At 52.3% G+C, this 25,223-nt stretch overlaps 10 protein-coding genes across 10 annotated transcripts; 7 read left to right on the top strand and 3 right to left on the bottom strand.

Annotated features, from left to right (window-relative positions):
• Window positions 1-235: 235 nt before the first annotated feature.
• AYO20_05761 (hypothetical protein) lies at window positions 236-1,798 on the bottom strand (the record flags this gene model as incomplete). Its single annotated transcript, XM_022644054.1, has 1 exon — window positions 236-1,798. One exon carries the CDS (start codon window positions 1,796-1,798, stop codon window positions 236-238), a length of 1,563 nt encoding a protein of 520 aa, XP_022500058.1.
• A 451-nt stretch (window positions 1,799-2,249) lies between these two features.
• AYO20_05760 (hypothetical protein) lies at window positions 2,250-3,452 on the top strand (the record flags this gene model as incomplete). Its single annotated transcript, XM_022644053.1, has 1 exon — window positions 2,250-3,452. The coding sequence occupies one exon, from the start codon at window positions 2,250-2,252 to the stop codon at window positions 3,450-3,452; it is 1,203 nt and encodes a 400-aa protein (XP_022500057.1).
• Window positions 3,453-3,869: 417 nt separating this feature from the next.
• On the top strand, window positions 3,870-4,847 carry AYO20_05759 (hypothetical protein; the record flags this gene model as incomplete). The annotated part of the gene is made up of 2 exons (XM_022644052.1): window positions 3,870-4,331; window positions 4,455-4,847. The coding sequence occupies 2 exons, from the start codon at window positions 3,870-3,872 to the stop codon at window positions 4,845-4,847; spliced, it is 855 nt and encodes a 284-aa protein (XP_022500056.1).
• Window positions 4,848-6,990: 2,143 nt separating this feature from the next.
• Window positions 6,991-8,564, top strand: AYO20_05758 (hypothetical protein; the record flags this gene model as incomplete). The annotated part of the gene is made up of 2 exons (XM_022644051.1): window positions 6,991-8,343; window positions 8,397-8,564. 2 exons carry the CDS (start codon window positions 6,991-6,993, stop codon window positions 8,562-8,564), a joined length of 1,521 nt encoding a protein of 506 aa, XP_022500055.1.
• Window positions 8,565-9,397: 833 nt separating this feature from the next.
• On the top strand, window positions 9,398-10,893 carry AYO20_05757 (hypothetical protein; the record flags this gene model as incomplete). The annotated part of the gene is made up of 4 exons (XM_022644050.1): window positions 9,398-9,425; window positions 9,574-9,709; window positions 9,763-9,949; window positions 10,006-10,893. The coding sequence occupies 4 exons, from the start codon at window positions 9,398-9,400 to the stop codon at window positions 10,891-10,893; spliced, it is 1,239 nt and encodes a 412-aa protein (XP_022500054.1).
• Window positions 10,894-12,314: 1,421 nt separating this feature from the next.
• AYO20_05756 (hypothetical protein) lies at window positions 12,315-13,550 on the bottom strand (the record flags this gene model as incomplete). The annotated part of the gene is made up of 1 exon (XM_022644049.1): window positions 12,315-13,550. The coding sequence occupies one exon, from the start codon at window positions 13,548-13,550 to the stop codon at window positions 12,315-12,317; it is 1,236 nt and encodes a 411-aa protein (XP_022500053.1).
• A 352-nt stretch (window positions 13,551-13,902) lies between these two features.
• Window positions 13,903-15,484, top strand: AYO20_05755 (hypothetical protein; the record flags this gene model as incomplete). The annotated part of the gene is made up of 2 exons (XM_022644048.1): window positions 13,903-14,082; window positions 14,129-15,484. 2 exons carry the CDS (start codon window positions 13,903-13,905, stop codon window positions 15,482-15,484), a joined length of 1,536 nt encoding a protein of 511 aa, XP_022500052.1.
• A 398-nt stretch (window positions 15,485-15,882) lies between these two features.
• AYO20_05754 (hypothetical protein) lies at window positions 15,883-18,404 on the top strand (the record flags this gene model as incomplete). The annotated part of the gene is made up of 3 exons (XM_022644047.1): window positions 15,883-16,298; window positions 16,350-17,192; window positions 17,258-18,404. 3 exons carry the CDS (start codon window positions 15,883-15,885, stop codon window positions 18,402-18,404), a joined length of 2,406 nt encoding a protein of 801 aa, XP_022500051.1.
• A 693-nt stretch (window positions 18,405-19,097) lies between these two features.
• On the bottom strand, window positions 19,098-21,935 carry AYO20_05753 (hypothetical protein; the record flags this gene model as incomplete). Its single annotated transcript, XM_022644046.1, has 3 exons — window positions 19,098-21,591; window positions 21,651-21,859; window positions 21,912-21,935. The coding sequence occupies 3 exons, from the start codon at window positions 21,933-21,935 to the stop codon at window positions 19,098-19,100; spliced, it is 2,727 nt and encodes a 908-aa protein (XP_022500050.1).
• A 1,883-nt stretch (window positions 21,936-23,818) lies between these two features.
• AYO20_05752 (hypothetical protein) lies at window positions 23,819-24,473 on the top strand (the record flags this gene model as incomplete). The annotated part of the gene is made up of 2 exons (XM_022644045.1): window positions 23,819-24,100; window positions 24,159-24,473. The coding sequence occupies 2 exons, from the start codon at window positions 23,819-23,821 to the stop codon at window positions 24,471-24,473; spliced, it is 597 nt and encodes a 198-aa protein (XP_022500049.1).
• Window positions 24,474-25,223: the final 750 nt, after the last annotated feature.

The following is a 25,223-nucleotide window of genomic DNA, read 5'->3' as shown; positions in this document are numbered from 1 at the left end:
AGAAGTCCATTGTAGCCGCTCCCCAAAAAGGAAATGTAGAATCTGGGCTGGAATGTGAGACGCGCACCGGGCGACAGGGCCCGAGCCATCCTCCCTTTGTTCTGGACAGATGAGATTGCATTGTTAACCCTGATCCCATTTTGAGCTGAGACTCATACCCTGCGCTCGGTCCAACATAACTCGTGTTATTTTTGGACAATCCCTGCAAACTATGCTCAGCTCATTGAGACCAGCGTCATGGAGCCAGCGAGCTGTTCTTCGTCCACCAATCGGCCCATCTGACAACCTTCTTTTCCCTCCTGGCCTCTTCTGCTGCAAACACCACCGCATGGCTCAATATGATCTCTTCCAGATCACACCCGACCAGTTCTCTTTGTGCTTGGGCGATATCCATTGTTCCAGCATTGACGTTTTGGACAGCTTGGACAAAGGCTCCAGCCAGACCCCAATCACCCCCGCCGTGGCTCTTCTCCACCTCTGGTGCCTGTTTGGGAATATCATGCACAGTCGTTTTCCCGTCGGCGAACGTGTGCACGGTGATCTTGTGTGAGTCGTAGCTGATTTCGCCCAGTATCCCATAAATCCACCCTCGCCGTTCGCATTGCGCCTGGGTCGGATAAGTCATGTGGAAGAGAGCCCTCTTCGGCCCACGACCGAGATCCTGGCCGCGTTCGGGATCTTCTTCCCACTCCATTGTCACAACCTGGTCATCAACCACATCATTATCTGCTTCGTACACGCAACGGCCATACCAACTCCGCCCTGCAACGACATTGTCAGGCGTAGTGGCTTTGTCGTAGTCCTCTGAAAGCCTTTTCATCAGTTGCTCTTCCGCCGCATTCCACCCCTTTGTTGACACAATATCCTCGATCTCGGGAACCACAATCTTGAGAGGCCAGCCAGTATCTTTCTCCTGCCGGAGCCACCGATCGCGGTAGAGCTTCTTCGCAGAGTAGATGCAATCTGGTTCCGCAGGGCAGGAGAGGCAATTAGTCGCCGCACCTGCAGCCTTTGGCTTTCTCGCTGGGCGGAAATGCGTTATGGCCCCATTGCTCGATATGATGGCGGGGAAATGGGGGTTTGGTCCGGTCAGAGCACTGGGTGAACAGAGCAGCCACAGGATGAAGTCGATATCGTGGCCGGATTTGGTGAGGAGTGAACCAACACCTTCTGGAGTAGAGCGGCGCCAGTTTCCACGGACATAAGAGTGAGAGAAATGCCACCACCCGACGGGCTCAGTGTGTTCAATTGAGACAATCTCGCCAATGACCTGGTCATGAGTCAACAGCCTGCGCAGGAGGATGTTATGAGGGGAGTAATGCAGCACATGGCCGATCGAGACCACTTTCGGAGGATATTTAGACAATGCCGAAGAGATAGACAGACAGTCGGATAGAGACAAGGCCAAAGGTTTCTCGCAGAGGATGTGGAGGTTCAGCGGCGCAATGGCGCGGATTATAGGGGCATGTGTCTCGTCCAGGGTGCATATGAAGACTCCAGTTATAGGGACGTAGCCGGGCTCGGGTCCTCCAGCCTTGTCTGCGTCTTCCCTGCGTCTCTTCTCCCATGCCACCCACTCTTCCCATGGCCCAAAGGACTGATGTGCCGCAGGTCGTCCATCTCTTCCCCAAATGTAACGTCTTCCAAATTCTTGGCGCTTGAAGGGGTCAACCTCCGCTACGGCGGCAATCGTGCCTGATGTCGAGGCTTCGACGGCACGGGCATATGCATTGCCTCGAGATCCAGCCCCAATGACAAGAAATTGCGGTGGATGTGGGGGTGGTTCGACGGAGCCCATTGTGGTCAGGATGGTGGGTGGCAGTGTTAGAACCTCTGGTCAGGACCTGCAGCACAGAAGTGCAGGGTGACCAGGGTATATATTCCCGGCTGGCGCCTGAAGATGGTCGCACTGGCTCATCAAAGCGTGCACCATGTGTAACATTGAATGCGGGGTGAAAGATAACAACGAGGTGTCACCCCAATTTATTCGAGTGTTATTGGTCAGCCTCGTCGGTGACGAGGCTGCGCGGCTGTTCTCCGTCTACCCAGCCAGGGCGTTGTTGCTTGCGGGCAGCTACTTCACCAGTTCCAGGGCAGAGTGGCATCGACGTCCTGGACAATACCTCTTATCGACCTCCAAGATGTACATCCAGCCACCACCGGAATTGGCAACATAATCTGCGCTGACGATGCTCTGGGGCCGCCCTGCAATTTCAGGTCGCATCTGCAAAAACATTCTGAAGAGAACCATGGCGACAACATCGCTTCCCAGGGCCGTCAAGGCGTCGTTCTGGCGTGGTGGCACATCCAAGGGCGTATTTCTCGACTCAAGAGATCTGCCACAATGGTTCGTTGGGGGTCTATCCGCAGGAGAGCCACTCGAAGAGGGCACGATCAAACGAATGGAGGACTTTTTCGCAGTGGTCATGGGATCCCCCGATCCGTATGGCAGACAGCTGAATGGCATGGGCGGTGGCATTTCATCGCTAAGCAAGGCCATGATCGTTCGCCCATCACCACAGCCAGATGCCGACATCGACTATACTTTCTTCCAAATTGGTGTTAAAGACGGTAAGTTGGACATGGCTGGCAACTGCGGCAACCTGACCTCGGTGGTCGGGCCTTTTGCGTTAAATTCTGGACTTGGTCAAGACGATATCAAAAGGTACGGCCACTGGGTTGAGGATGGGGACAATGCCACCGTCACTTTGCGAATGCGAAACACCAACACGGCCAAAATCATCGAGTCTACCTTCCAAGCAACCCGGTATGAGGGCAAATGGGAATATCAAGAGCTCGGCAGCTGCAGCATCGATGGGGTGCCTGGGACAGGGTCCACGATTACATTATCATTCCTGAACCCACAAGGCGCAAAAACTGGCAAGGCCTTGCCTACAGGCAATCCAATCGATAGCGTTCAGATCGGGCAGCAGACAGTCCGAGCATCCTTGATAGATGTCAGCAATCCCGGAGTATTTATCGATGGCAGAGACGTGGGATGGAACGCGGAGGCGACACCGGAACAGCTGAATTCTAATCAAGAGCTCCTGGAAAAGCTAGAAGCGATACGAAAACGGGGCACCGAGATGATGGGCTTAGACCCCAACATTAGCAGCATACCCAAGATTGTCTTGCTGTTCCCTGCTAAAGGTGAAGGCTTGGATATATCATGCCAGGCTCTTTCCATGGAACAGGCACATAAGGCCGTCCCGGTCACACTGGCCCTCAACCTGGGCGTGGCATGTAAGATGGAGGGAACTCTTCCACATGCCATGTCAAAGCACCTGCATCACTCCAATACCATCATTGGCCATCCATCGGGCACTCTGGAGGTCGGTGCCGCTATCGAGAATGGCGCCATCATTGGTGCCAAGCTGATCAGAACTGCCCGGTGTCATATGGACGGGTATGTCAACACTCTGCGACTTGGACAAGACGTACGTGGTTTCTGAATTGTGCCTGGCAAACCACACCGTAGAGTTCAACGGTGTTGCATACACAGTCAACCATTGCCAGTGTAATAAATCATCACTTTCCTCTGATGCCTCCCTACCCCGCGCGCTAATGGCCTCAAAAAGCTTCCTTTCGCCAGTTCGGGAAGTTTCGGTTCACGAATCATTGTCGGAGATGGCGCCCGACGCCAGGAACAATGAGCTCATGGCTTCAAGAAACAAGCCGTGGGGGGTTCCGAGGGAATCTCCTCAAATATTGTTCAAGCTCTTTATTGCATTGAATATCGCACCCTTCCGACCCCTCCCTCTCGGTATCGCCAACATAGCTGTTCAAAAGATTAGCTTGTCTGACACTGTAGTCCACCATTCTCACCAGCTCCTTATCCGATCCAAATTCCCAGTTAGAAGGCTCCGACCATGTCGACCCACACGGGAATGGGTGCGTGCTGCCTCTCCGGAGTCGTGCACGAAGGCACCCCCAAAGGCCGTGAAGATACGATTGGCGGTCTGCCAACATACATCGCGGAGCCCGCCAACAAATCCACCTCCAAAACCGTAGTCTTCATCACTGATATCTTTGGCTGGAAATTCAAGAACGTGCGACTCCTGGCGGATGTGTATGCGAATGCAGGCTTTTATTGTTATATCCCAGATGTTCATGATGGTGATTCCATCGACATCGAGTTCCTCAAGAGTATCGAGCCATCATTGAAGCAAAAAGAGCAGGAAGGGCTTCTGGACAAGGCGAAAGAGACTGTCGACGTGATGGCCACGCTTGGGCCGTGGTTGGCCAGGCATCGGGAATCTGTTGCTGAGCCGCTCATCAGCGGATTTATCAACCATGTCAAGACCATACCGGGGACGAACAAGATCGGGACGGTAAGCTTCTGTTCTTCTCTTTCCGAAATGGCATCTGCCGGGGTTCTGTCAAGATGAACGGCCAACCAGCCTCGCATCTAAATGGTGGACAAAAATGCTGATCTTTTGGGGTCGTGGTAACAGATCGGTTTCTGCTGGGGTGGTCGATACTCTATCCTCCAAGCCCACGGTCGCAAGGAGGGCCAGATCGGCGGCGTTGATGCCGCCTACGCCTGTCACCCATCCCTCCTCTCCATTCCTGCGGACATCAGCCCGGTTTCAAAGCCCACCAGTGTCGCCGTTGGTGAAAAGGATAGTCTGCTCGACATGAAATCGGTGGATCAGCTCAGAGAGGCGCTTGAAAAGACCGGCGTGCCCACTGAGGTGAAAGTCTATAAGAATCAGGTACATGGATTTGCCTTGAGAAGCGACTGGAGCAGTGACGAGGACAAAAAGGCCATGGATGATGCGGCAAAGCAGGGGATTGATTGGTTCAACAAGTATTTGTCGGGTCCTGACAGTAAACACTCCCTTTAATAAAGGGGCGTACAGAATCAGGCGCTTGAAGTCAGAGCATCTTCGACTCTCACCAGTGTACGCGAGATGATGTTTAGATCGAGGAGGCGCAAGTCTGCCGTGTGCCCGTCTTCATAATTTGGAGCTTGCTCTCACTGAAAGGGTAGTAGCCCTGTGGCAAATCAGTCGCAAATACCGAGTTGTTTGCTCTTCTTCCAGCAGCCTATCCCCAGTTCCGCTGCCAATCCCCGTTTCATGTACTGAAGCCGTAATGCTAATGAAGGCTATTCAGGGTGAATCAGATCAGATGTCCGTCTCCATCCCTCTTGTTAGTGGGAAACCTCAGACTCAACACCATAAGAAGTAAAAGTAGGATTCAAAGAAAGACTGTGTTTGAAAGACAGCCGAAGTCGTTCAACGCAGTCAGAAATAGTGCTAGCTCACGTAGAGGGTGGAAGGCATAGTGGCCTTGGGCGGCAAGATGAGCAAGAGCATCGGAAGTGGATGGCAAATGCGATGCTCACCTTAGAGCCCGAGAAAGAGTAGTCCAGCGACTTGATCTCTCCCTCAGTTCGGGGCATCTCGACTTTGGAGACTCCTGCACTACCCAGTAGCGGTTTGACAAAGGGTGGGACAACAGCGATGCACTCATGTAACCTCGATGCCGCGATGCATGGGCGAGCTTTTTCCGCGAGGTGTCTCTATTGGAGCTCTCGAGGGGTGCTTACGTTTCATCGTAATGGGAGAAGATTCTTCAAATCTTCGACAAGGCTGAGAAACCTCTGGACAGCGTGAAGCCAGCTCTACGCTGCAGATTCGTGGCCCATGCTTGATGCTGATGTCGATCCAACGTCTTGATGACCTATGAAATCAAATGCATCTCCAAAGGTATGGAGCTTTCTCGGTACACTTTCACGCTGGCCACTGGATTCGAGTAGAAGAACGTCCGGAATTCGGCGCAGTTTGAAAGCAGGAATGCTCCTGTCCCAGGGGTTTCTGAGCGCGTCCTTTCACAACAAAGCATTGGAACGCCTTAGAGGGCAGCGTTAAAAGTTGGGAAAACACATATCACCCCGAACTGGTATCGAGAGGAATCCACGGAGGAGCTGTTGCAGCGGACAGCAAACCAAGTCCTGATGAAGAGGTCAGCACTGGACATATCATCGCCAACATACCTTACACAGAGGCCGTTCATCGCGTTGCCTGTAAGTTGGTGTCTTTAGAAGACCGCGAACAGCAGAGAACACAGCTGACATTCAGCTCTTTGACGTGAATAGGCACCATCACCGAATGCTCCAGACCTAGCGGCGCCAGCACCTGCTCACGGCATCAGGCCACATTCCCCAACCCACAGTCCACCCGACGCCCATATCCAATCCTTTTGTCTCATCCTCAAAGCTTGCTTTTGCCCTTGGAGCCCCACGTGGAGTTGCGGGCGCATCGTTATTCATTTCGTAGATAAGCCAGCAATTTGCATCACTCAAGGATCCAACCTTGTGGGGATGCCGCAATGCTTCGCAATGCTTAACGCAGTTTAGCTCGTACAGCCCCATTTCCCGCAGGGTCCGTCGTAGAGCCAAGAACTGATAAGCATCTTCCCCATTATTGGATGCAATACCCCAGCATTCATCTTCCCTTTGCTTTGGCCCGATATCCCATTTTCATCAGTGCAATTGCTTGCAAACCCAATCGCGTAGTCGCTCTGCTCGGGGTCATGGATGATAAGGAGGCGAATGCCTGTGACCTATCACTCGGGCTAGAACACAGCTGTCAACGCCACGTTGTGCCTGCATCGGTCGTCAACACGGCGACATCCCTTTCGTAACTCAAGCTTGTGTGTGCGCCAAAGGCAATAATGGCACACAGGGCGAATCATGACGTGTTGCTGGGATAGATATCGCTTGAATCCCGGCCTAGGGGTCCTCTAGACAGAGCATGTATGTCGCATGGGTGGTTCGAGAGATAGAGAGCTCGCCTTTTCTTTTTCGTCGCGTGCGTTGCTGGCATTCTTTTTAAATCCTCGCTCCTGCTCCTTTGCACACTCCTCAACGCGTCTCTGTGAGTTTCTCTCCTCCCCTCACCTTGTCAGGGTTGACAATCAAGAACGCGGCTGAGAGAAGCAACTCTTCCACCGCTGACATCAATCCCGAATCTGTTGGCCTCGATGTCGCCTGGACATGCAGCCAGCTATCGCGCCCAGCGCCGTTGGGATGCCGACACACTCGTCGCGCCTGACTGGCTCAACAATGGGGATAACGCCTGGCAGTTGACGGCTGCGACCCTCGTCGGACTCCAATCCGTCCCAGGCCTGATGGTCATGTACGCAGGATTGGTGAAAAAGAAGTGGGCCATCAACTCAGCGTTTATGGTCCTGTACGCCTTTGCCGCGGTCCTCATTTGTTGGGTGGTTTATGCATACCGAGCGGCCTTTGGCAAGCAGATGTTGCCATTCGTTGGTGTGCCTGGCCCTGCTGTCGAAATGAACTACGAATTGAAGCAAGCGTACTTGCCAGAGGCCGGACTCTCGGCAGCATATCCAATGAGCACCATGGTATACTTCCAGTTCGTCTTCGCGGCCATCACCCTTGTTCTTATCGCAGGGGCAGCCCTGGCAAGAATGAACTTCCTGGCATGGATGGCTTTTGTGCCACTTTGGCTGACTCTCAGCTACGTTGTGGGCGCATTCAGCATCTGGGGAGGTGGCTTCTTGTTCGACATGGGCGTGTTGGATTATTCGGGAGGGTATGTCATTCACGTCTCATCCGGCACAGCGGGATGGGTCCTGGCATATTGGGTTGGCCCTAGACATCCTCGCGACCGCACCGAATTTCACCCGAACAACGTTCTGCTGGCCCTTGTCGGTGTTGGGCTCCTCTGGCTAGGTTGGAATGGTTTCAACGGTGGTGATCCTTATACTGCTTCGCCCGATGCCGGTGCTGCCGTGCTCAATACCAACGTGTGCACGGCAATGAGCATGTTATCCTGGACCATTATGGATCTCGTATTTTTCAAGAAACCAGCCGTCATCGGAGCCATTCAAGGCATCATCACTGGCCTGGTTGCCATCACGCCTGCCGCCGGGTTCGTCGCAGGGTGGGGTGCCATTATCATTGGGATTTGTTCTGGTGTGATCCCTTGGATGTCGATGAACATCCTCGGCAAGCAGAAGTGGTTCCTCGAATTTTCTGATGACGTGGTGGGAGATTTCCATACACACTTGGTTGGCGGCGTTGTCGGAGGATTCTTGACTGGGCTCTTTGCTACTTCCGAAGGCACTGCCGCCTTTGCCCTTGCTCCTTCCGGTGGTGCAATTGATGGGAACGGACGACAAGTTTGGGTCCAGATTGTCGGCTTCCTCTTCGTCATCGGATGGAATCTCTTCTGGACCAGCGCCATCTGTCTATTCATCAAATACGTCTTGAGAATCCCTCTGAGGTACAACGAGGACCAGCTTCTGATTGGTGATGGTGAGGTCCATGGTGAACTCCCGTACGCCTTCTTCCACGACGGACGACATGTGAGGCTCTCTTTTGTAGCCCTATATTGCGCATTAGCTAATCGCTGCAACAGGAGTACGATGCCCATTATGGCAAGCCGAACGAAGACGTGGAGAAACGTGCGGGAGTGTTGCATGGCGTGGATGCCGCAGGACATCTCGACAGTTCGGAGGCCGAAGCAGCAAGTGGTAGCGGCAGCGCCAGTGGGAATGGGACGAGCAAAGCCACAAAGCAGGCATAGTTGAACATTCTTAAGCTCTCCTTTCCTCGCCAGAGAGCATTACTAGCATAATAAGCAAGGGAGGCGTTCGGTGTGAGGTATTGCCTCGTGGGTAACCAGTCATTCGTCGTCGTCGTCGTCGTCGTCGTCGTCGTCATCTTCTTCTTCTGATCTTGAGCGGGCACTTTTACACAAGTCTTAAGTATTCAAATAGCATAAACAGAATGGTAACAAAAGGCACGAAGACGATTTGGGATCTTCTCACCACATCAAATCTTAACTTTTTCATTTGGCAATGCTTGGTGGCAGTGGTTTCCGCATTTCTCTTTTTGAAGATGCCAAGTTGATATCGTAGTATCTTGCTGTACTCTGGCCATGATTGGGTTGGAGAGGGAACTGGCGATAGGGTAAGTTATCACAGGGAATCGAGACTGAGATGAAGGCGCATGAGGCCACAGTGAATTGTCAAAGCACTTTACGCGTCGCGCTCGTGTTCTGCAACCAGCTTGTCTGACAGAAACGAAGGATGTGACAGCTGCAGCTGCTGCGTGTCATAATGATGATGTGTCATCTGTCAGACAACCCATTTTTCCACAGAGTCGCTCTCAGTTGCCTGACACGAAACTTCACTTTTTAACAACCATTGTCTCTTTCTCGCCGATCAACCAACTCTGCCATCCCCATTCGCAATCAGATTTCTTTCTCCTACCACCTTTCCTCTTACAAAAATCTCGTAGTTGCACGGTCTCAAACCTGCTAGCTCCATTGATCCCCTTTTCCAACTTCATCCGCTCGGCCCATCTGCCTTAATAGCCTCTCCCCGTTTCACATCGCCATCAATATTCCGGCTCAACATGGCATCGGACCCAACATATCGCTTTGGTGAGTTGCTTATGCGTTTCTTACACATTCAAAAAACATCGAAATAGCACAGTGTTTGTGCCTTTTGGAAGTAACAACCTCGTGCAACCATCCGCTATTCATCAGCTCCCTCAAATATCGTATCTCAGGCTGATCTAATTAAATGCAGAAATGGCCAAAACGGGCCGCGCAGGCTGTCAAAATACAGCATGCAAAAAAGCGGGCATCAAGATTGAAAAGGGCGAGTTCAGGATGGGGACGCTGGTGACAATTCACGAACACTCCTCGTGGATGTGGAAGCATTGGTAAGCTCCTGTACGGAGATCCTGGCTGGCTGTAACTCACTGTCTAAATCCAGGGGCTGCGTCACACCTGCTCAAATCAAAAAGCTCCAAGATCAGGTCGGTCCTCTGGAGGATCTGGACGACCTTGATGCCGACTTGGATCGTATTATTGATGGCTATGACGAGATCGATGACGGATCGCGTGAAAAGATCAAATATGCACTGATGAATGGCCATGTAGCTGACGAAGACTGGAAGGGTGTAAGACTCCATGTCTCTACAATGTCCCGTGAGGTGGACTGACAGCTTCAATCTAGGATCCTGAATTCAATCGTCCAGGGATGAAAGGCATCAATAAACGGACCCCAAAAAAGAAGGAGGCTGGTGATGACGAGGAAATTGCTGCGGAGAATGAGCAGACTCCATCCAAACCCAAAGCGAAGCGAGGTAAGAAAGCCAAGGTTCTATCAGACGAGGAAGAAGACCTGCCAGAATCGCCGGCAGCCAAGAAAAAAACCTCACGTCGCAAGATTAAAGAGGAGGAAGATGATGCTCAGCCTGCCCAATCAGCTCCACCGAAGAAGGCTGGAGGGAGGAAACGCAAAGTCGCTGTGAAGGAGGAAGATAGTGAGGAAGAAGCACCCGAGAAACCGACGAAAAGATCCCGCGCCAAGAAGGTCAAGTCTGAGGAAGTGGAGGAGAAGCCTGCAAAGCCAGTCAAACGAGAAAGACAGCGGAAAAAGGCGGCATCGTCTAAGGATAGTCCTGAAGATGAAGATGTCAAGGAAACCATTGAACCGGCCAGTGATGCTCTCGAAGCTCGCAACCCCAAACGCAAGGTGGCCGCCCAACGGGAGCGCGCCAAATCTGGCCGCAGGACAAAACCAGTCAAATATGAAGAGACTCAGACCGGAGATGAAGATAGCGATGACGCACCAGCCCGTGCCACGCCTAGGCCCGAGGCAGCTGATGAGACTGGGGATGAGGTCAATGCAGGAAACAATCTCGATGCGGTCCCAGAAGGATACATAGGCGCTCTCCGCCAAAATACTTCGAATACTGGTCAAGCAACCACCGGGACAGCAAATGCGAACATGGATGAAGACAATGCCAGTGACGTCGCGGAGAAAAAGAAGCCAAAGGAAACGAAAGGTCGCAAAGGAAAAGTCCCCAGACAAAAGAACACTAAGGGGAGAGAGATATAAACGAAGCCCGTCGGACCAGGAGTGCCCTGCCACTGTTTCCTCGCCTGCGGCTGAAGATGCGACGACACAAGGAAACCGTATGGAGAATTTGTTTCGGTTTACACCATTGGGGGGATTGTCGGAAAGAGAAGGTGTGCAGAGGGAAGAAAGAGGAGACGGGACGGGCACAGATACTGGCACTAGGAGACTTCTTGTCCCATGGAAATGGTGCCATGGAGGCTTATCAGAAACAGTCTCTTATTTACTGGCTGCGGGCAGCAATATGCCTGGGTTGTTGTGGCACTAGATGGTGTTCAGCTTGACCTGTCCGTTCAGTCCTTTCAATGGCGTTCTGGAAGAGGAAAGTCAGCATAACATGATATCCTGTACTATTAATCAGTGTGATAGTGTCTACAGTGGCCTAAGAACGAAAAGCAAATCATGGATTTAGGGAATGTGAGAGATGACTTGTGGAGAAGCGAGGTTCCGTCCTTTTGCGAAAAGCACCTGCTAGAGCGTCTATTTTATATTCCTAAAATCTTCCCTACGGTATCCTAGTGGAGCTCACCCGCACATTTCAATACCAACGCAGACCACCGATGCATTGCAGAGAGTTTACCCAGCGTTTATCGCATTCCTGTTTGGTCCTTAAGTTGTCACACGGCATGGCGGAAGTAGAAGTGATCTCGAGCGAGCGAAGTCTTGGCAAGATGTGATCGGTGAACCTTCCCGTTTAGAATGTTGATTGGTACTTACCTCTTCTCGATGATACGTGACAGACGAACGTGTCTGCTCTATTTCCAAGGGTACAGAACCCCCGGTCCAATACCTCAAGGAACTGAAAGATAATAAGGCGAGGTAGGCAGCGGAGCCAATAATCCTGGAGAAAAAGAGGACAGTGAACCTACATACAGTAGGGTTGAATGAAGACCAGCCTCCACGCCATGGGCACTTTGGGCAGTATGAGGCAACATCGAAAACCCTCTACAGTATAGTATGAACGCCCTCACCCTCCATTCCCCTCTCCCTCTCGTGCACTGTGTCCTGCTTGTTGTGGAGACACAAAGGATAAAAGGTGCCCACCCTGGTCAATGATATTCAACCTGGATGGACCTGGCGTCAATATCTGCCACAGACCATGGATGGCTTTATGCTCACGACGACAAACTCCTGAAGTATTGCTACCTTTGTAAGACTTAAGGATAATAGAAGGTCTGATGCATAACCAGTATAGTGTCTTCCTCTCTCTCTTCGTCAGATACAGCACACCTGTTCCATATTTTGACTATCCAAAACGTTAGAACTACTCCTGTTGATGCCAACGCTCCCAAACTAATCACCTGGCCGTACATCCCATCCACCCATTCAGCACATTTACAATGGTACTACATTTACCCTGCACATATCCAACACCAGAGGCCGTGTATCTCGCTGCGAAAATCTCAAAACTCCCGGCTCTCGCCAATGTCACATATATCAAACACTCCCGTCTCTTCCATTTTATGGTGTTTCAACGCCTCCTTCAGCAACCGGGGTGGTTCCAGTACATCCTCCTCTGTCAACACCCATGTGCCCCAGTGTATTCCCAGCGCCCTCTTGCACTTTACATCCCTGAATATCTCCACAGCATCCCGGGGATTGGCGTGCATAGGACTCATGATCCACCGTGGCATATAAGCCCCAATGGGAATGAGACCCAGGTCAAACGGACCTCTGAGACGGCCGATATCTGCAAATGCCGGGCAATGAGGTAGCTTTGAATACTCCTCTGCCCAGTCGTCTTTGCCCTCGGAAGACTTGGGGACGGTACGATAACCGGTGTCCCCGCCGAAATACACTGATTTGGAACCTGACGAGACGGACCATGAAGCCCATAGAGTAGCAGCACGGTCGTGAATGGAGCGTGCCGAAATGTGTTGACATGGTAGGCAGGAGATGCGTGCAGTTATTGCGTCTGAGGAGGAAGCTGAATTGGGCTCGTCGGTGGAGGAAACGCTTGCGCGCTTGGTTTCCGTAGACGTTGGAGAGGAAGGTGTCAGTGTAAAATCCACTTCATCCCACCAGTCTAGCTCAGTGCACTTCTCGATCCCGCTATCCGAGAACCATTTCTTGTTGCCTAGAGGTACAAAGAAGTGACACTCCGGGTTGTGTTTCGCGATTTCTAGGACGGTAGGGTGCGAGAGATGATCGTAGTGGTTATGCGAGATGACAACAGCGTCAATGACAGGAATGTCCTTTATTTGACAGGGCAACTCCGTATATCTCTTAGGGCCCAGCCAAGAAAAGGGTGAGCATCGATCTGTAAAGACTGGGTCGAACAGGACGCGTAGGCCAGAGGGGAACTCGACATAGAAACAGGCATGCCCGAGCCATGTTGCTCTAAGAGAGCCAGAGTTGTTGGCGGTGCGCGAAGGAAGAAAGGTAGGTGGACGGACAGGGACGGTCGGAGGGGTTGTATCAGGCTTGTTCGCTTTGCCCGTCAGCCTCCTCTGGAGGAGACCCCAGAGCAGGGTATGCAGTGAGTGCATCTGCCATGACGGCCATGGGTTTTCAAAGCCACCACTCTTGACATGCCACGCCTTGGTCTTTGTAATCTCGTCGTCGGGTTTTGGCGACGCTGTCGAGGGGATGGCAATGGTGGCTGCGTACAGGAGAGCCGCTGTAGAGGAGGACGTCATGGTGCGTAAGGGAGGTGGATATGTAGCAGTGTGTGCTTTGAACGATGTGCGCTTGCTGAACAACAGCCGGAAGAAGGAGCGCATGGAGCGACACAGGGATTATATGAAGCGAGTCCGTCTCTGCATGGTTTCCTGCTGCCTGGAGAAGCGACTCGTATTTTTGTAGAATGGAGGATCGTCATCAATGCAGGTGGGAAACAATCATTGGCTTAAGTCCGTCCAGGTCCGGACCTGCATATCGGAACCGGCCAAAATATCCTCCCGAGTTTATTGCGCAAAGTAACGAATGCATCAATGCATCATTTCCAACTTCGACAAAGTTGTATCCCCCTCAACCTGTCTTGACGAGGGAATGCAGAGCGACAATGGACTGGTCCAGGTCGCCTCGAACACAAACAAATCACTCTCAACGCCGGCTTTGACCGATGCGGCCTCTCAAAAAGCCGACCTTTTGCGTCAAGTCGCAAGCACGAGCAGTTCTACAGATGGCGGGCTGATCGCGCAATTGCTCAGCAACCCCTTCTTCACAGCCGTGAGTACTGGCGCAATTATAGAGGATGTAATTAACGCTCTGCTAGGGCTTCGGTCTTGCTGGTCTCGGTACCCTCTTCACCTTCGGTCGAAGAGGTCTTCGGCATGGAGCTGCCCTTATGCGACGACGTCTTCTGGTCGACGTTGAGATCAGTGTTCGAGACGACTCCTACCCCTGGTTTCTCTACTGGATGACGTTACATGAGCGAGGGCGATTGGCGCAGAAGGCATCGCAGACAAATACCGGTGCTTTGGAGTCCCTGTTTCAGCGACTCACACCTGGCATGCGGCATTTGGCAATTGAGACGGAGAAAAGAGAACTACCTAATGGTGCCATTCACACAAATTTTGTCTTAATCCCAGGCCCTGGTAGGCATGTGATCCGCTATCGGAATGCATGGATCATGGTCAACCGCCAGCGCGAGTCGAAGCAGTTCTCGATGGATGGAAAACCGTGGGAGACCGTCACCTTGACCACCCTGTATTCTCAGCGGCACGTCTTTGAGTCGTTGTTTAAAGAGGCTCATGATATCGCGACTCAATCAGTCGAAGGTAAAACTGTTATTTACACCGCATGGGGTACAAAGTGGGATAAGTTCGGCCACCCTCGCAGCAAACGACCTCTCGAATCCGTGATTCTCGACGAGGGCGTCAAAGAACGCATTGTCGCCGACGTCCAGGACTTCCTCTCTTCAGCCAAATGGTACTACGAACGAGGAATCCCTTACCGAAGAGGCTATCTCCTTTATGGGCCACCCGGAACGGGTAAATCATCGTTCATTCAAGCCCTCGCGGGGCATTTGAATTACGACATCGCCATGCTTAATCTCAGTGAGCGTGGTCTGACGGACGATAGGCTGAATCACCTCTTGACGGTCATTCCCCAACGGACGTTGGTTCTTTTGGAGGACGTTGATGCGGCATTTGCAAACCGGCGGCAAGTCGAAGCCGACGGGTATCAAGGAGCCAACGTGACGTTCTCCGGCTTGTTGAACGCTTTGGATGGTGTGGGCAGTGCCGAAGAACGCATCATCTTTCTCACGACCAACCACGTTGATCGCCTCGACGAAGCTCTCGTCCGGCCTGGCCGAGTGGATATGACAGTGCGACTCGGTGAAGCAACGACTTATCAGATCGAGCAACTCTGGGCTCGGTTTTACAACGATGCGGATCCCAAAGGAGTGTTTAGGCAGATGTTCTTTGAGAAACTCCATGAGATAGGAGTCTTAGCGCCAGGACCTGGGAGAAGCAGTCGGACGAGCATGGCGGCCCTACAGGGGCTGTTTTTGTACAACAAAGGCAACCCTCGCGGAGCCATTGACATGGCGTGGCAGCTAGCACCGGGCGAATTACCCAGTGCTTTGAACAAGGACAGTCAAGCGCATGCCATCAACGCCTCTTGAACGACGCTCATGCAGTTCGGCATACTGCGGTCGCGTAAGGCCAGCTGGTGAGGTTATGTCACTATATACCTGTATACATATCTTGTCTGTTCGCCAAAGTGTGGCGGTGCAACTGGCCCTCCTCAGCCTCCTTTGGCCCCCACGGTCACTTGGCGAGCTGAAACGTCGTTTCCAGTGTAAGCCATATTTCTACTTCAACTCGTTTAGAAGCCCATAAGCACCATTTGAAATACCCTAAAGAAGGCTTATCTATGTCCCTTAAAGTCTGTTATTGTCAGATGTGCCTCAGAACCAGCCCTGTGGAGTATATGAAGAGCCTTGGTGAGCAGAATATATCCATATGTGTTGACGAACTCATCACGTCTACTATTTGGCCTTGAGATTTGGACTTCACCACAATGGCTGACCCGTTTTCGATCGGCACCGGAGTTGCTGGCCTTATTGGCCTGGCGGCCAGCATCATCAGTCAATGCTACTGTTATGGTTGTGCGGTAGCAAACGCCCCAGATGAGGCAAGGCGACTCGTATCTGAAGTCACGAGCCTGAACGGCATCTTGTTGGGTGTTCGAGGGGTTGCTGCACAGATGGATCTTCCAGAGTACCAGCTGGAGTCAACATTGAAGAACTGCCAGGTTGTGCTGGAAAAGGTGTCCACGAAGCTGCAAAAGTTCTCCCTCGATTCGAGCAAGTCGCCGGGGAAGCGCGCAGTCAATCGCCTTCTTTGGCCGCTTCGGAAGAATGAGACTGAGGATCTCATTACAGCGGTTGAAAGACACAAGAACTCACTATCCCTGTCCCTCAACTCGCTCTCAGTGTAAGTTCAACCATGCTCATCGCGCAGGAGACTTACTCAAAGGCAAAACAGGGAGGCACTCATGAGCCAGAGCGCCAACATAGAAGCCGTCTCAGAGACCCTGGCCGAGATAAAATCAAGCAAGGAAGATCAGGAGCGAAGGGATGTCCTACACTGGCTGTGTGAGCATCAGTATGAGGCCCAATTCCAGCGAGCATACCAGCTTCATTGCAAGAACACATGCAACTGGCTCCTCCACGACCCTGCCTTTCTCGACTGGTCCAAATCCAGATCTTCTTTACTCTGGATGCATGGCGCCGCTGGCTGTGGGAAGACCGTGGCTACAACTTTCCTCATCCATCATCTCCTCGAGAGACAACCCGTTGACTCTCTGTTGGCCTATTTCTATTACGATGCCAGCACGATTGAAAGCCTGACTCCACAGACCTTCTTTGGCGCCATTGTCAAGCAGTTCTGTTCGAATATCTCACCGCTGCCCTCCGAGATCATGGACGCTTACAGGCGAGCTTCAAGTCGTCTCGGCACCCCGAGCCAACCAAGCCTCCTCGAGTTGAAGTCCTTCCTCCAGCTACTGCTACAAACTACCGACTCGGCAACAGTGGTTATTGACGGTCTTGATGAGTCGTCGGACTACTCTGCAGTATGCGATTTCCTGACCTCGATGGTGCGAGGTGAAAAACACGCTCTACGCGTTTTCATTTCCAGTCGACCAGAGGTGGACCTGCGTCGATCTCTTGCTGGGTTTCGAGATATTCCTGTTCCGGAAGAAGCAATTGAACAAGATATCAGCGTGTACATCAAGATGAGAATTCATGATGACCCTCGACTCGGGCGAATGCGCGACGATATGAAGGATTTTGTGGAAGCGACACTACGAACAGACTCCAACGGGATGTAAGTGGTGATACGGGATTATAGCCCAACCAAGTCTTCTATTGGTGTTTGCTGACCTTTTCAAGGTTCCGCTGGGTACAATGCCAGCTAGACGAGATGTCCAGGCTGAGGACGGTGGCTTCTGTAAAGCGGGCCCTCACTCAACTTCCCGTGAGCCTTGAAGGCTCGTATCTGCGCATTGTTGACAGCATCGCTCGAGAAGATATCCCATTCGCCACACGAACACTGATGTGGCTTGCTCACGCCTCCACACCACTTACCTTGCCCGAACTGGCTGAGGCTGTTGTTCTTGAGCCAGACTTCGACGAACTAGACCCCGACTCTAAGCTTCATGATTCGAACGAGGTTCTCGACATTTGCCGGAGCCTGATAGCCTATAATCCAGTTTCGCAAACCGCTCGCTTGGCCCATCATTCGGTTCGCGAGTTCCTCACCGGGCGCCTTGATCCGACCTCGCAGTTTTTCATTCCAGCGCCCTCGTCACACCGCACTATCGCCGAGGCTTGTATCCGCTACCTTCTTCTCGAGGACTTTTCGGCTGGTCCATTGTTCAGACCAGATTTCATGTGGACACTCTCCAACTTTCCGCTGCTTCGATATGCGGCTCAAAACTGGACGTTCCACGTACAGAGTTCGGGCGCCGAAGCCGAGTTAGTTCCTCTCATACGCAGACTCATGACCACGCGGTCGAATCCCAAATTCCTCTTTTGGCTCCAGGTGGTCCTCTTTGACTCGTGGCATGGCTACGTACCCCCGAACACGGACATTGAGGCCGCCCGACCACTCTACTACGCGGCTTCCTACGGTCTGACGGAGACGGTGAGAAGTCTGGCGAATGCGGGCGCCAACCTCAATGAACGGGCTGGCCGGTTCGGCGGCACGGCACTGCACGCCGCCGTGTGGCGCAAGCGGCCCGAAGTCATCGACATCCTCCTCGACGCCGGCGCCGATCCAACCATCAGGGACTACAACGGGGCAACTCCGGCAGACCTCTCCCTCGTCAGCGGGACGAAGCTGCACGAACGAATTTACAGGGAGAAGCGCAACAAGGGGACCTTGAGTGTCTTGTTAGACAGCGTCCTCAGACTGCGTGACAAGGAGCACGCCGTCTCGACGTCCCGGAGTCCCGACGCGGTCCAGGAACGGGACCGGGGCCATCAAGGCACACCTACTCTCAAACTGGTAGACGACAAAGGGATCTATCGGTCCTGATCTGTAGGGATCTCAAGAGCCATTCGCTTCCAATCACAATTGTCCTGGTAACGGACGAACGAACGACCAAACGACCGTGACGAGCTCCACGGCAGATATGAGCGAGCATGCAATCCACATCATTTTTTCTGGATATGAGCTGACAAAGGAGAGAGGGAGAGAGATCACAATATCGATTGTTCTGGATCTCGATATCCAAAATATATAGATATGTGGATATCTACCATGCAGTTATGAAGATATGAAGATATATTATATATATTATACATGTAATCAAATCATGATGTGAGGACACGGGAATCAAAGAATATAGATCTGGAGAATATAGATCTGTAATTAGTGAATCGTATTTTTCACTTGCCCTGTACGTACCCCCTGCCCCGTCCTGATCGTCGGTATTCCCGTCCTGTTCTGTTCTGTCCTGTCGCGACTCGTGCACGACATGAGTTCCCTGGACCCTGGAGTTTGGCACGCAAAGGCTCCCAGGCCACTTGCGAGTAGGTTACCTGAAATTTGGAGCAAGGACGATGTGCGGTGTGCGATGTGCGACATGGGATTCTCATATTCCGGAATTCAAACACGCAATCATGGTGACCGGGGTTTTGGTTTTTCATCTCTTCCCATCTGATGACATCCCATTGGCATTGTCTGTCGAATGTTATATTGGCCCCCAACTATAATCTAACAACATGATCATGACTCGTTCGCGGGGATGGCCACTCCGCCGTCTTCCTCGTCGTCGAAGCCGTCGTCATCCAGAGCGCCAATTACTGCCCCGTCCTGCATCTCCAGGTCGCGCTTAGGTGCGTCATCGCCGCCGTCGACACGCTCAGAAGGAACAGGGTCAGACTTGGGTTCCGGTTCCGGTTCAGGAGAAGAGCTGTTCCGCCTCGGAGGCTCGTTGTCGGCCGTGTCTTCGGGCCTGTCGTCTAGATCCATCTCTTCTCCCTTCCCATCTCCACCAGCTTTCGTTTCATCGTCAAGCCTGCCACGCGGTTCGTTGCCCTTGTCCTGCTTCTGAGCCTCATTCCAGCCTTTGCTCCGATTCACCAGCGGTGTGTCGTCGTTAAACAGACGCAGGAGCATCGCCTTTCTTTCTTCCTTGGGTAACATTAGGTTGAGTGATTGGATCGACTTCCACAGCGGAAACACCATTCTCTCCTCCAACCCTTCACCCTGGTCTTCGCCGCCCGAACCGCCCGTTTGGGAGGCGTCGGTCTCACTCGGCTCCACAATGAGCACACAGCATCCCATCCCCATATCGCGCACTTGCTCTCCCACCTCGCCCAGCTTTTTACCTTCGTCGCCGTTGAATCTGGGAAACATCTCGATCAATAACTGCCGCAGCGTCTCTTTCTTTCTCAGCTTGACGATTCTCTCGGGCCCAACCCACGCTTGCAGCATCCTCAGCCCATCCGTTTGGATCCGCCACGGACACACTTCCGGACTCGGTGCGTCCTGCTTCACGTATACCTTGACACCCGCATGGACGAATTTGATTCCCTTTCCTTCATTCTCCTGGAGGATTTCCTTGGCGAGTTTGTTGGTGTAGTAGATGTTCTTTGTAGGCGTACCTTCGGGGTTGCGGACCATATAACGGTCATCGGGGAACTGGGGCGAGAGGTTGTAGAAGTCGCGGATCTGTTTGAGTTCGGGAAGAGCGGGTGACAGATATTTAAATGGCTCCTCAAACGGTTGGTCGCGGTTTTTCCTCTTCGGGTTTTGTTGTCGCTGAGGCTCTGGTTGTAGGGCAGGGCGCGTGGAAGGTTGACTGTTTCCAGTGATTGAAGAAGTCGTGGTGTTCTCGAGTCCCTCTTGGCTCTTAACCCGCTTGAGCGGCGCGGTATCCTGCTCATCACCGTCCTCTCGTTTTCGTTTTGTCAGAGGTCCGGAATCACCGTTGATCGCTTCGTTGACTGCTGCCACTGTTCCATTTGTTGCTGTCTCGGGTTTGACATCAGTTGCCGAGGTGTCGGCATTTTCCACTTGGACGGGCGTTTGTACAGCACTGGCGGGCTTCTCCTCCGGCTTGACTCTAATCTCCGACCTCTTCTCCAGGATGGCGATGAAAAACGCTCCCGTATCTTGCTGGTGGGGATAAACACGCATGGCTCGATCGAGAGGCAGGTCTTCCTTCGGAGGAAACATGCTCTCACATAGCTTGGCGATTCCCTCAGAGCCGGACTCTGCTCTCTGATCCAAAACAGACTTGTAGCTCTCCCAGATCCGACCCGTCTTGTCCATGACATTCCAGTGCTTGAGCCCGGGGGAGCGTTTTAACCCGGGAAGGAGATCCTTCGTCTCGAGAATCTGCACGAGCTGCGGACCTCCGCATCGACTAATCGCTTCTGCGAGGACGGCTTCATCTTCGACCGGGTTCATGCTGCAGGTCGAATAGACGACCCGACCTCCAACTTTGAGCATCTGCAGTGCTCTGACCAGAATGCGCACTTGAGTGACATGGAGACCCAGGCCATTACTCGGTGTCCAGTTCTTCCAAATCTCCATATTCTTTCTCACTGTGCCGTCTCCCGAGCAGGGAACGTCCGCTAGGATTCGGTCGAACTTGAGATAGCGGTTGATCACAGGTTTCCCTTCAGCTGTTGGAAGAGACGAGATCTTGATGGAAGGGTAGATTGTTGCGTCGTGGTTCGTGACGATAATGTTTGGTGAGCTTAATCTTTTCATCTGATGGACCAACATGTGGGCTCTTCTGTAATCGACGTCGTTCGCGATGAGGAGACCAGTCGCCCGGCCATCGTCCTGATACTCTTCGCCCTCTGGTCTGCTGAGACCATTGGATATGTTCAAGGCGACCTGGCGACATCTTTCCTCTTCTCCAGCATGGATCATCTCTATCAGCTGCGCAGATTTGCTGCCCGGCGCAGCGCACAGGTCCAACACTGTCATACCCGGCTTCAGATCCATGACCAGGGGTGGTATCATACTGACTACCTCTTGCCGGGTTATATTCCCCACGTCGGCCTCTGCCACAAGAAACTTCTGAAACGAGGCAAAGGGTTTAAATCGACGGATAACGTTCTTCGGCGTGGTCATGAACCAGGCCAACTGGTCGGGGTACCATTCCACGGGTCGAGGCGCGTCGACGTATTGCCCTTCGTAGGTGATTGAAGTGATCTCAGGGATATAATAGTCGCGCAGTCGCTGTTGGACCGCCAGGGCATGTCTGGACCCAGATGTCAGTACATGGGAAGAGAAGAGTGTGTTGGCAAAGAGAAGACGTACGCTCTGGACCCGGTGAACCTAAAGCTGTTGGGTAGATCCCTTCGCATGGCACTCCAGAAGTCGTCCCTTTCTTCTTCGGCCACGATGCCAAGCTGGTTGTAGTATTGCTCAAACTTGTCATTGTTTCGACGAATATCCTGCTTGCTGCCGCGAGTGTCAGGACGAGGACGTGGTCCTCCACCCCCACCACCACCGCGGCCGCGACCACCCTGCACGAGACATTAGTACTAGTCGAGCTGTGTGTCGAAAGGCAGAACTTACCTTCTTGCCGCCACGCTTGCCCATTGTCTCTGAATGGGCTAGAAATTGATATAGCCAAAAAAGTCAAGCGGCACGCAGCATTAGCAGCCAGCGAGCAGCCATTCAACGCATGATGTGGGGAAATTTTGTGGTGCGGAGGTGCAAAGCCAAGGATGGTTAAAACAGCTTGTATTTTGGTCCTTTTCGAGCTATGTATTGATGCTGCCCTATTGAAGCCTTCTTTAAGCCTAGTGGAATGTAATTGTTTTGGTCTGGCACGGAATTCAATGAAGTTTGTTGTAGATGAAGAGTATTGTCTACCAGTACGATGAGTTGCCCACTATGTGCACCGTGACGAGGAGTCTATCTGAGTATAGTCAATTTTTATTACCATTGTCCTTGCATGATTTCTAACAGTACAAGCTCCTAGGTCAGTCTGAAGTGATGGATAACAGCATTCGCAACAATCAAATGCGTTCTTGTCAGACAAAACCATTCATCACCTGGAGCAGCTTCCCACCTGTTGCGTGATGAGGCTGACAGCGAACTGCTCCTCAATCACACTTGAGCAAGCACTCTATAGATCCGACTCGCCGAATCCCGAACGCCATAGGGCCGTGCCCGAGTGACGCCCAGCACGGCCTTGATGTCGCCACGCACTTGTCCGGTGAGGTGGATCGAAAGTGACACTGGTGCTGACGGGAATGGTTCATGCCGAGTCCGGAGTACTGGATACTTGTGTTCAAGAAGGTTCCCCTTTTGATTACTAGCTTTTATGCAGCTCCAAGAACGCTCCTCAGGGTAGGGGATTTGATTATTCGTCAGCATCTCAGGTTCCATCTGGCATCCAGTCATGCAAGAGGCTGATCCAATCAGGACTGGAACCGCAGTCACCTAAAGCGTCTACATTCGGTACCGAGTAACCGGTTGAAGAAAAGGGTGCTAAACGCCTCCAAGCCCGTATTTCGTAATGTACAGGGAATGGAATTTGCACAGCCAACCTCTAGGAATTACAACCCCCTATACCTTCAAACCTCATTGGTTTCACGAGAGAAAGGAGAATTCCAAAGTAACGACAACGCCGGATTCGAGGGAAAGGATGGTTTGAGCTGACCTGATCAAATCTCCTCGAGACAAGGAATTGGAAACGTTGTCATCCTTGGCGATGATGGGAGACGGTGGACAACGCTGCGTGCGGCCGGCGTCCTCGTATGGACCTCTATAGGTATATTCTCCTCGTTCGGAGTACACAGCTGATTGACATGATCCCACAAACTCGATCCTGTTAGGGCTACGCGTTCGTTTCCACAATCTTCGTGACTGGGGGTGACACGATTGGTGACGCTTCAGAGTGATCGGTCCCTCAGCCAGAAGGATGCTTAATATCCCTCCGACAAGGACAACAGGGCGGCCGATCCTTCTCCACACCCCCAATCATGTTATGTCAACAGTTCGGGGGAATACCGCGGAAAGGGACCCCCATAAGGAGAATACCAAAATTAACACAAGGCTGCGGTAGCGCTGACGAGGGCCCAATGAGATCGACGTTAGGCGAAAGAGTACCACTGCGTTATGGGAAATGCAGTTTAAACATTCTATGCACGACACGAGGGTCAAAGGAATGCGCAATTTTACGTGCTGCAGTCTTCTCACCGGCTGTCTACCGGGGTACCAGTCGAGAACTCCCGAGACCACGGCATCAATCACAGGGTTGGGGATCCTGTGGTGGTCCTGAACAGCCTTCCAAGAACGAGAAGGACGAAACATGCAGCACGATATAGATATATAAAGGGCAGTCGCAGCTCTTCATTCTCAGTACCAGCTAGGTCGTCCATCACTTCTCACATTTACAGTCGGCAGATCATTTCCTTCCGTCACTCGTTACTTATCAGCTTCTGTTCAGTTCAGATCGCTTCAACACCGCAATAATGAAGACCTCTAGCATTCTTTCCTCCCTCGCGCTGGCCTGCGTCGCAGCAGCTGTACCCTCTTCGGACTACTCTGGAGGCTGGGGAAACGGCGGAAAGGGTGGCAAGGACGGGAACTGTGTGTCCCAGGACCAGGCTACCAAGATTGTCCATGACTACGCCTTCTTCCTCGCCCACGCCGACCCCAACCAGCTTGCGCAAGCCAACGCGACAGCTCAAAGAATCCTCGCGGACGACTTCACTGAGCAGTCCGACTCCATCAACGGCTTCCTCGGCCTCAAGGTAAAGGATGTCCCCCATATCGCGCAATTGCCAGAGAACTGATTCAGGATGTGTATAGCCCGGTGACCTCACTTTCCCCAACAAGCAGGGATACATCAGCGAGGTCTTGACCCAGCCACCCGTGATTGGAATCACCGACCTTCAGCTCATCCCCTTCAACTGCAACCAGGTCCTCTGGTACTGGAAGTTTGACAACCCGGGCAACCTCAACGCCCCGCAAGCGCCCCAGCCTGTTCAGGGCATGAACATCTTCGACATCAACGACAAGGGCCTCATTGAGCACGTCAACGTCGAGTTCAGCGTCTTCTACTACGTCGACCTTGGATTCAACGTCTCTGGCTTCCGCGGCCCCATCACAGGTGTGAACCCATGAGCGACGCGTTCGGCCAAAGCAGTTACTCCAGCTGCACAGACATTGTTGGAGGGTGATTTGAGGATGCGACTCTGATTCACCGTGATTATTCTCTACATTTGGGCATTATTTCTTTTGAACAGAGCTGGGTAGAAGATGTGGTTTCATGTGCAAGCCGTGTTGACAAGTGCAAGTGTTTACCATAATCGTCAATCTGGGTAGCACATTATAAAAATTCCAGTGTATTTCTAAGTACATCATTTTCCCAAGCCTTGGTTACAATTTCTCACACCCACTTCGGGATAACTTACGAGGATCTACATACTAGGTCGGTAGCCAAAGACATTCTCCGCATGTACATACCTGGTACCCGGCGAGCTAGATGACAAAATAAGTGGCACGTTTCATCAAGCGCCAGAAGATCCGCTCTTCATGGATTATGACACCCCATTCGCCGTGTATCACACAAGTGCCCTTGACTCGGATGCTCCGCCAGTCACGCAGCTCTCGAGACAAGAAGTTGACTGCCTCCTCAACCTCTTCTGGCAAAGATTGGATGTCGGCATGCCGATTTTAGACCGTGATACTTTTGAAGAGCAGTATGAAAGCCTCTGGACTAACAGCACAAAGCTCACAGAATTCATCGCCCCTTGTGGATGCAGTCATAGCCGTCGCTTCACAGTACCAATTCTGCCGGTCGAAACTCACAGCGGCAATGCTCCAAGTGCACGAAATGTTGTAGCGACGCACAGCTGGCAACTCGCTTTTCGA

This window comes from Fonsecaea nubica (genome assembly GCF_001646965.1).
Source record: "Fonsecaea nubica strain CBS 269.64 chromosome Unknown Scaff34, whole genome shotgun sequence".
NCBI lineage: Eukaryota > Fungi > Ascomycota > Eurotiomycetes > Chaetothyriales > Herpotrichiellaceae > Fonsecaea > Fonsecaea nubica.
Note: the sequence above shows the minus strand (reverse complement) of the source record. Positions and strands in the feature narration are given on the sequence as shown.